At 47.1% G+C, this 10,566-nt stretch overlaps 1 protein-coding gene across 1 annotated transcript; it reads right to left on the reverse strand.

The window, feature by feature from the left end:
• Positions 1-208: 208 nt before the first annotated feature.
• On the reverse strand, positions 209-10,118 carry LOC124023048 (golgin subfamily A member 7B-like). The gene is made up of 5 exons (XM_046337640.1): positions 9,979-10,118; positions 8,076-8,201; positions 7,303-7,455; positions 4,303-4,404; positions 209-2,111 (listed from the first exon to the last, which is right to left on the reverse strand). The coding sequence occupies exons 1-5, from the start codon at positions 9,988-9,990 to the stop codon at positions 2,028-2,030; spliced, it is 477 nt and encodes a 158-aa protein (XP_046193596.1). The 5' UTR covers positions 9,991-10,118; the 3' UTR covers positions 209-2,027.
• Positions 10,119-10,566: the final 448 nt, after the last annotated feature.

Here is a 10,566-nt window from a genome sequence, read left to right on the forward strand (position 1 = left end):
AGATTGAAAATCTCACATAATTGCATCAGATGCTTGATTAGGTTCTGGGGAGAGAGAAGATATTTACCAGACTAGAGAAGTCAATTCAACGTCTATTCCACTGAAATGACATGGAATTCTAAACCAGTGTGTGCCCACTCCACTGAAATAACATGGAATTCTAAACCAGTGTGTGCCCAGGGGGTATTTCCTTTACAGTGAAAAATATGACATGTTAAAATGGAGTGATGGAAGAGCAGTGATTATTTATTAAAGTTCTTCTGATCATGAGTATCAAACAACAACAAGCATTATGAAGGTTCCAGTTCTCTACATTAATGAAGGTTCCAGTTCTCTACTTTAATGAAGGTTCCAGTTCTCTACTTTAATGAAGGTTCCAGTTCTCTACTTTAATGAAGGTTCCAGTTCTCTACATTAATGAAGGTTCCAGTTCTCTACATTAATGAAGGTTCCAGTTCTCTACATTAATGAAGGTTCCAGTTCTCTACATTAATGAAGGTTCCAGTTCTCTACATTAATGAAGGTTCCAGTTCTCTACATTAATGAAGGTTCCAGTTCTCTACATTAATGAAGGTTCCAGTTCTCTACATTAATGAAGGTTCCAGTTCTCTACATTAATGAAGGTTCCAGTTCTCTACATTTATGAAGGTTCCAGTTCTCTACATTTAATGAAGGTTCCAGTTCTCTACATTTGCCTAAACATGTCCCAGATGAAAATAAAAAGGCAGACGCTTCACATCAATAAATAATGACATTTTGGCAGTTTATGGTTCTTTGGAGGAGGGTTTGTGTAGCAAAAAAGGAAGGAGTGTTTGTGCGCGTGCAGGAAGAATTGTTCATGACTTTATTACAGGGTCCTGGTGCAGGCGTTCGTTCCAGACCAGCACTAAAACACCAGGACTGAAGAACACTATGTTAAAGGATGCTACATAGTCTATACAGGTAGCTGTGTATTTGCATAATCATGATCTAGGAGGGCTGGTGGTTCAGCACTGAAGACGAGAGGTTAGCTGGGTTGTGGCGTGTTTGATACCAAGCTGCATCATGACACTGACCAGTGGATGGTACCTGAGCCATTATACAGGCTAAAATATATGTCTCTGGATGGAACGAGCTGCATTCATCTGTTTGCTACTATCAGCCCATCCATGTGGTTTACATCTCAGCCGAGCTGTGTAGTGCCACATCCCAAATGGCTCCCTACTCCCTATATAGTGCACTACTAGGGCCCAGGTCAGAATTAGAGCACTATATAGGGAATAGGGTGCCATTTGGGAAGTACCCTAGATCTCCTACAGTACGTGTCTGGGTCGTGGGCCTATTCACAAGACAGCAAACGGCAGAAAACCAACTGAAACAGTAGAGGGACTACCTGAAACGTGTCCAATAAGAACTGTTTTCCCTGGTTCAAACGTTTCACTACGATGTGCACTAATGAATACGGGTAGGTGTGTAGTAGTCCATCATCGTTCCATATCAAATGACACCCTAGTCCCTGTCTTGAACACTACTATCTTCAAACACAGTGCACTACTTTTAACCAGAGCCCCAAACTAGTGCACTACTTTTAACCAGAGCCCCAAACTAGTGCACTACTTTTAACCAGAGCCCCAAACTAGTGCACTATAGGAGGACTTGTGTCCCAAATGGCTCCCTATATAGTGTCTTTTTTAACAGGGCCTGAAGAAGCTGTCATTTGGGATGTAACCAAAATGCAATTTTAAATCGTCAGTATTCCCAACGTTGATAGATTCAGCTTGATCTGCTTCGGTCCATGTGGTTCAGTTGCGATCGAATGTTCGGTCGGTTAGCTCAAGTTTGTTACGGTCAGGGCCATTGTGGTTGCGGTAGGTGAGGCATACCCAGCCCACCAAGCACTGCTGTCGGGGTGGTTCTCTAAGGGACCAGGGTTGTAGAGCTCCAGGGATCAGGGGGGTAGAGGTGCCGTGGACCCAGTCACCGAACACTGTGGTTGGGTGTAGCGTTCCAGGGACCGGGGAGGTGGCGAGGAGGTGACATGTACCCGGTCACCGAGCACTGCTGCCGGACGTAGAGCTGGAGCCTGAGCAGGAGCCACTGGAGCCTCGGTCCTCATAGATAGAGATCTCTATCTGGACAGGATGGGGTTAAAGGAAGGAACACACTCCGATAGGGATGGTCTACAGGGAGGGTCTGGGTCTAAAGGGTGGGTCTGGGTCTATAGGGAGGGTCTGGGTCTAAAAGGAGGGTCTGGGTGTATAGGGAGGGTCTGGTTCAATAGGTAAGGTCGGGGTCTATAAGGAGGGTCGGGGTCTATAAGGAGGGTCGGGGTCTATAAGGATGGTCGGGGTCTATAAGGAGGGTCGGGGTCTATAAGGAGGGTCGGGTCTATAAGGAGGGTCGGGGTCTATAAGGAGGGTCGGGGTCTATAAGGAGGGTCGGGGTCTATAAGGAGGGTTTGGATCTATAAGGAGGGTCTGGGTCTATAGGGAGGGTCTGGGTCTATAGGGAGGGTCTGGGTCTATAAGGAGGGTCTGGGTCTATAGGGAGGGTCTGGGTCTATAAGGAGGGTCTGGGTCTATAAGGAGGGTATGGGTCTATAGGGAGGGTCTGGGTCTATAAGGAGGGTCTGGGTCTATAAGGAGGGTCGGGGTCTATAAGGAGGGTCTGGGTGTATAGGGAGGGTCTGGGTCTATAAGGAGGGTCTGGGTCAATAGGGAGGGTCCGGGTCAATAGGGAGGGTCTGGGTCAATAGGGAGTATCTGGGTCTAAAAGGAGGGTCTGGGTCTAAAAGGAGGGTCTGGGTCTAAAAGGAGGGTCTGGGTCTAAAAGGAGGGTCTGGGTCAATAGGGAGGGTCCGGGTCAATAGGGAGGGTCTGGGTCAATAGGGAGGGTCTGGGTCAATAGGGAGGGTCCGGGTCAATAGGGAGGGTCTGGGTCAATAGGGAGTATCTGGGTCTAAAAGGAGGGTCTGGGTCTAAAAGGAGGGTCTGGGTCTATAAGGAGGGTCTGGGTCAATAGGGAGGGTATGGGTCTAAAGGGTGGTTCTGGGCCTAAAAGGAGGGTCTGGGTCTATAAGGAGGGTCTGGGTCTATAAGGAGGGTCTATAGGGAGGGTATGGGTCTATAAGGAGGGTCTGGGTCTATAAGGAGGGTCTGGGTCTATAAGGATGGTCTGGGTCTATAGGGAGGGTCTGGGTCTATAAGGAGGGTCTGGGTCTATAAGGAGGGTCTATAGGGAGGGTATGGGTCTATAAGGAGGGTCTGGGTCTATAAGGAGGGTCTGGGTCTATAAGGATGGTCTGGGTCTATAGGGAGGGTCTGGGTCTATAAGGAGGGTCTGGGTCTATAGGGAGGGTCTGGGTCTATAGGGAGGGTATGGGTCTATAGGGAGGGTCTGGGTCTATAAGGATGGTCTGGGTCTATAGGGAGGGTCTGGGTCTATAAGGAGGGTCTGGGTCTATAAGGAGGGCCTGGGTCTATAGGGAGGGTATGGGTCTATAGGGAGGGTCTATAGGGAGGGTCTGGGTCTATAGGGAGGGTATGGGTCTATAGGGAGGGTCTGGGTCTATAAGGATGGTCTGGGTCTATAGGGAGGGTCTGGGTCTATAAGGAGGGTCTGGGTCTATAGGGAGGGTATGGGTCTATAGGGAGGGTCTGGGTCTATAAGGATGGTCTGGGTCTATAGGGAGGGCCTGGGTCTATAAGGAGGGCCTGGGTCTATAAGGAGGGCCTGGGTCTATAAGGATGGTCTGGGTCTATAAGGAGGGTCTGGGTCTATAAGGAGGGTCTGGATCTATAGGGAGGGTCTGGGTCTATAACGAGGGTCTGGGTCTATAAGGAGGGCCTGGGTCTATAAGGAGGGCCTGGGTCTATAAGGAGGGTCGGGGTCTATAAGGAGGGTCTGGGTCTATAACGAGGGTCTGGGTCTATAAGGAGGGTCTGGGTCTATAACGAGGGTCTGGGTCTATAAGGAGGGTCTGGGTCAATAGTATCTGGGTCTAAAAGGAGGGTCTGGGTCTATAAGGAGGGTATGGGTCTATAAGGAGGGCCTGGGTCTATAAGGAGGGTCTGGGTCTATCCAATACACACGCACTGTACAAGCTCCTTATTCTTGGGAGTCCACGTGTACTGTTGACTCGTCATCTCTCTCGCTCCATCTCTTTCTCCCTCTTTAAATCTCATACATGTGTACTGTTCACCCTCTCTGTCTATATTGTTTTCTTAATCTCTCTGTCTATTGTTTTCTTCATCTCTGTCTTTGTTTTTCTTTGTCTGTCTCTCTCTCACACACACAGAGTAGCAGTAGTAGCTGTAAGGATACGACCCTCATGCCCCTCTCAATGGGGTCAGTGATGAGTAGACCTCGCGGGGCGTAGATCTTCTCATTCTGCTCCTGGATGTACCTGCCTATCTTCTTCAACACCTGGGGGAGATTGAGAAAGAGGGGGATGAAAGGGTTAGAGAGAGAGGGGGAGAGGGAACAGTGAGAGAAAGAAATAACAAAAGAGGGAGACAGTATGACAAAGTAAGGAACATACACTATCGTTCAAAAGTTTGGGGTCTCTTAGAAATGTCCTTGTTTTTGAAAGAAAAGCTATTATTTTGTGTCCATTAAAATAACATCAAATTGATCAGAAATACAGTGTAGACATTGTTAATGTTGTAAATGACTATTGTAGCTGGAAACGGCTGATTTTTAATGGAATATCTACAGAGGCCCATTATCAGCAACCATCACTCCTGTGTTCCAATGGCACGTTGTGTTAGCTAATCCAAGTTTATCATTTTAAAAGGCTAATTGATCATTAGAAAACCCTTTTGCAATTATGTTAACACAGCTGAAAACGGTTCTGATTAAAGAAGCAATAAAACTGGCCTTCTTTAGACTAGTTGAGTATCTGCAGCATCAGCATTTTTGGGTTCAATTACAGGCTCAAAATGGGCAGAAACAAATAACTTTCTTCTGAAACTTGTCAGTCTATTCTTGTTCTGAGCAATGACGGTATTCCATGCAAGAAATTGCCAAGAAACTGAAGATCTCGTACAGCTCTGCATACTACTCCCTTCACAGAACAGTGCAAACTGTCTCTAACCAGAATAGAAAGAGGAGTGGGAGACCCCGGTGCACAACTGAGCAAGAGGACAGTCCAGTTGTGGCCAAATGTTTTGAGAACGGCACAAATATTAATTTTCACAAAGTCTGCTGCCTCAGTTTGTATGATGGCAATTTGCATATACTCCTGAATGTTAGAAGAACAGTGATCAAATGAATTGCAATTAATTGCAAAGTCCCTCTTTTCCATGCAAATGAACTGAATCGCCAAAAAACATTTCCACTGCATTTCAGCCCTGCCACAAAAGGACCAGCTGACATCATGTCACAGGTGTGAGTGTTGACGAGGACAAGGCTGGAGATCAATCTGTCATGCTGATTGAGTTCGAATAACAGACTGGAAGCTTCAAAAGGAAGGTGGTTCTTGAAGTCATTGTTTTACCTCTGTCAACCATGGTTACCTGCGAGGAAACACGTGCCGTCATCATTGCTTTGCACAAAAAGGGCTTCACAGGCAAGGATATTGCTGCCAGTAAGATTGCACCTAAATCAACCATTTATCGGATCATCAAGAGCTTCAAGGAGAGCGGTTCAATTGTTGTGAAGAAGGCTTCAGGGCGCCCAAGAAAGTCCAGCAAGTGCCAGGACTGTCTCCTAAAGTTGATTCAGCTGCGGGATCGGGGCACCACCAGTACAGAGCTTGCTCAGGAATGGCAGCAGGCAGGTGTGAGTGCATCTGCACGCACAGTGAGGCAAAGACTTTTGGAGGATGGCCTGGTGTCAAGAAGGGCAGCAAAGAGGCAACTTCTCTCCAGCAAAAACATCAGGGACAGACTGATATTCTGCAAAAGGTACAGGGATTGGACTGCTGAGGACTGGGGTGAAGTCATTTTCTCTGATGAATTCCCTATCCGATTGTTTGGGGCATCCTGAAAAAAGCTTGTCCGGAGAAGACAAGGTGAGCGCTACCATCAGTCCTGTGTCATGCCAACAGTAAAGCATCCTAAGACCAGTCATGTGTGGGGTTGTTTCTCAGCCAAGGAAGTGGGCTCACTCACAATTTTGCCTCACAACACAGCCATGAATAAATAATGGTACCAACACATCCTCCGAGAGCAACTTCTCCCAACTATCCAGGAACAGTTTGGTGACGAACAATGCCTTTTCCAGCATGATGGAGCACCTTGCCATAAGGCAAAAGTGATAACTAAGTGGCTTGGGGAACAAAACATCGATATTTTGGGTCCATGGCCAGGAAACTCCCCAGACCTTAATCCCATTGAGAACAATCCTCAAGAGGCGGATGGACACACAAAAACCCACAAATTCTGACAAACTCCAAGCATTGATTATGCAACAATGAGCTGCCAACAGTCAGGATGTGGCCCAGAAGTTAATTGACAGCATGCCAGGGCGGATTGCAGAGGTCTTAAAAAAGAAGGGTCAACACTGCAAATATTGACTCTTTGCATCAACTTAATGTAATTGTCAATAAAAGCCTTTGACACGTATGAAATGCTTGTAATTATACTTCAGTATCCATAGTAACATCTGACACAAATATCTAAAGACACTGAGGCAGCAAACTTTGTGAGAATTAATATTTGTGTCATTCTCAAAACTTTTGGCCCCGACTATACATTAGAGTGTCTAGTTTGAGAAACAGACACCTTTACAAGTCCTCTACTGGCAGCTTCATTAAATAGTACCCGCAAAACACCAGTCTCAACGTCAACAGTGAAGAGGCGACTCCGGGATGCTGGCCTTCTAGGTAGAGGTCCTCTGTCCAGTGTCTGTGTTCTGTCCAGTGTCTGTGTTCTGTCCAGTGTCTGTGTTCTGTCCAGTGTCTGTGTTCTGTCCAGTGTCTGTGTTCTGTCCAGTGTCTGTGTTCTTTTGCTCATGTTAATCTTTTCTTTTTATTGGCCAGTCTGAGTTGTGGCTTTTTCTTTGTAACTCTGCCTAGAAGGCCAGCATCCCGGAGTCACCTCTTCACTGTTGACGTTCACACTGGTGTCTTGGGCCTCAGGTTCTACTATGTGGTTCTACTGTGGTCGTAATGTTTCTACTGTGTGGTTCTACTGTGGTCGTAATGTTTCTACTGTGTGGTTCTACTGTGATCGTAATGTGTTTATATTGTGTGGTTCTACTGTGATGTTCTACTATGTGGTTCTAGTGTGGTGGTTCTACTGTGGGGTTATACTGTGTTTATATTGTGGTCTTACTGAAGTTCTACTGTGGTTCTCTTGTGGTGGTTTAGCCCGGTCTCACCTTCTCATAGCGTGTCTCCATACATAGGAAGATGAGGTAGGCTGTAGCGCAGGCCAGACATCCCTCCAGGTAGGACTGGCCTCCCATCTTCTCTGCCTCCGCATAGTAGATATTCAACCTCTTCACGGTGTCCTCAAACAACGGCCGCTCAATCTGACAGAGAGACACTCAGTTAGCGGTCTTTTCAGCCATGTGTGTGTGTGGTGTGTGTGTGTGTGGTGTGTGGTGTGGTGTGTGTGTGTGGTGTGTGTGTGTTTGTGTGTGTGTGTGGTGTGTGTGTGTGTGTGTGGTGTGGTGTGTGTGTGTGTGTGTGTGTGTGTGTGGTGTGTGTGTGTGTGTGTGTGTGGTGTGTGGTGTGGTGTGTGTGTGTGTGTGTGTGTGTGTGTGTGTGTGTGTGTGTGTGTGTGTGGTGTGTGGTGTGTGTGTGTGTGTGGTGTGTGGTGTGTGTGTGGTGTGTGGTGTGGTGTGTGTGTGGTGTGGTGTGTGGTGTGTGTGTTTGTGGTGTGTGTGGTGTGGTGTGGTGTGGTGTGTGTGTGGTGTGGGGTGTGGTGTGTGGTGTGGTGTGTGGTGTGTGTGTGTGTGTGTGTGTGTGTGTGTGTGTGTGTGGTGTGTGTGTGTGGTGTGTGGTGTGGTGGTGTGTGTGTGTGTGTGGTGTGTGGTGTGGTGTGTGTGTATGGTGTGGTGTGTGGTGTGTGTGTGTATGGTGTGGTGTGGTGTGTGTGTGGTGTGTGGTGTGTGTGTGGTGTGTGGTGTGTGTGTGTTAGACTACCCACCCTGCTCTCCAGCTCAGAAGGGAACTTGGTCTGGAAGCGGCAGGTGGTCCCTTCACTGTAGTCTCTCTGCAGGAACACCTTGTTGGCCAGAGATGCACTATGCCTCAACTCTTGGAGGTTATGGAACTACAGGACACAAACACACATAAGAGCGCGCACACACACACACCACACACACACACACCACACCACACCACACACATATTTGGGGAGAGAGAGAGGAGAGAGAAAGGAGTGTGAGGAAGAGAGGGGGAGCGAGAGAGAGATTGTGGATAGAATTCTAATATGGATTAACTTTCTGGTTCTGAGGAAGCAGTGTGTATGACTCACCATGAGAATAAAACTAAACTGCTCATTCGCTCTCTCTCTCACACACACACATACTCTCTGTTCAAGAGGTAATGTATACAAACAGTGGCTGATGTAGTCTTTAGGGGTATACGATGATAGAGGAGAGGTGTTCAATCAAAGTCTGTCTGGCAGTCCGTTGGATCACGGCCCAGACAGACACAGACACACTCTCTCTCCTCTATCTCTAACTGGTCTTCTCTCTCTGTAGCTAACTCCCTTCCCCTCTCTCCTTTCCCTCTCTCTTCTCTCCCGTCCCCTCTCTCCTTTCTTCCTCTCTCCTCTCTCCCTCTCTCTCTCTTCTCTCTCTCTCTCTCTCTCTCTCTCCTCTCTCTCCCTCTCTCTCTCTCTCTCTCTCTCTCTCTCTCTCTCTCTCTCTCTCTCTCTCTCTCTCTCTCTCTCTCTCTCTCTCTCTCTCTCTCTCTCTCTCTCTCTCTCTCTCTCCTCTCTCTCTGACCATGCACACTGCTACAGCAGCCGGATCATGGAATTGAGCCAATAGAAGAAGGCCCAACATCACAGAACAGCTCACAACAAATCAATCTCTGTAAGAGCAGGGTTAGAAGGCTCAATAGGCCAAGGATGGCACCAAATGATCGTCCCCCCCCCTCCCTAAAGACGCTTGATGTCCATAGTTGTGGACTTAGCCGTTTAGGCGTGGGTGTGGGGGGGGTGTAGGCCAGTCTAGTTTCTTGCTTTGGGAAACTAGTTTAGGCTGTTATGGTTCGTCAAGCTTGTTTCCCCAATGTGTCGATGAATGAGAGCCAATAAAAAGGGCAGTTGGACGGAATAACGTTGTAAACGCGGAGATTTTCTCTCCTTGACCTCAATGGGTTGCTGTCCACGGTGCTGATCTCTCTTTAGTAGGTTTCAGCACTAGCACGGGCCAGCCTGCCTATACCGGATTAACGGCGGAACTCTAGAGACAAAAAAAAAACAAGAGCTCTGCTTTCACCAAAACAGCTTAACGGCGCGAGGATTGCTTGCTTATCCCTGTTCTCAAGCACAAGTTGTAGCATAGGCTACACAGCCCTGGAAATGCTGTTCGTGCTACAAAGATAATTCCTCTAACTAACCTCTATTCAGGCACGTAGCCTCCCGACGCCTTTAATATGGCAATATAATGATATAGGGATTATATGCTATTCACATGCCATGACGGTCAGGGTGACCGAAGAAGTGTTAAAATGACAAGCCTTCCATTTCTAATCAAAACAGATTATTTATTTGCCAAAATGAACCTGCCTGCCTGACCCGTTTGAGCAAATGTTATATTCGAAATGAACTTTTTATACGTAAATAAACAACTGTTGTGTTGATTTCTATTGTTGCTTGATAACAGAGATTGAAATGATTGTATGCTACACAATCTTTTCTATCATAGGGCTAACCTTGCTGTTACTGACAAACGCCATTCAAACGGTTCAGAATATAGGTTACAACCGTCTCCACAAGGCTACCTGCTCACATGGAAGACAATACAACCATATGCCCATAGAGGTAAAGGGAAAGACATAGGCTGAAGAAGACGATAGATTAGTCTATTCATTCTCACCTCAGTCGCCATGTTTCCATCTGACGGCGTTAGGCTACTAGGACGAGTCCCGGAGCTCAAAGCGCTTTACTGGGACACTGGGACGGGTTGGAGGGCGGGAGGAAGAGACAGAGGGGGAGGAGAGGATGGGGTGGGGCAGAGAGCGGCGGGGGTTGGGAGGACCTCACACGAGGGGGTAGGGCGCGGGGCGTGGTCTATATATCATTGCGTAGCACTTGTGTACAGTCGTGGCCAAAAGATTTGAGAATGACACAAATATTAATTTACACAAAGTTTGCTGCTTCAGTATCTTTCGATATTTTTGTCAGATGTTACTATGGAATACGGAAGTATAATTACAAGCATTTCATAAGTGTTTTATTGACAATTACATTAAGTTGATGCAAAGAGTCAATATTTGCAGTGTTGACCCTTCTTTTTTAAGACCTCTGCAATCCGCCCTGGCATGCTGTCAATTAACTTCTGGGCCACATCCTGACTGATGGCGGCACATTCTTGCATAATCAATGCTTGGAGTTTATCAGAATTGGTGGGTTTTTGTTTGTCCATCCGCCTCTTGAAGATTGACCACAAATTATCAATGGGTTT

Source organism: Oncorhynchus gorbuscha, unplaced genomic scaffold (genome assembly GCF_021184085.1).
Source record: "Oncorhynchus gorbuscha isolate QuinsamMale2020 ecotype Even-year unplaced genomic scaffold, OgorEven_v1.0 Un_scaffold_1488, whole genome shotgun sequence".
In the NCBI taxonomy this organism is placed as follows: Eukaryota; Metazoa; Chordata; class Actinopteri; order Salmoniformes; family Salmonidae; genus Oncorhynchus; species Oncorhynchus gorbuscha.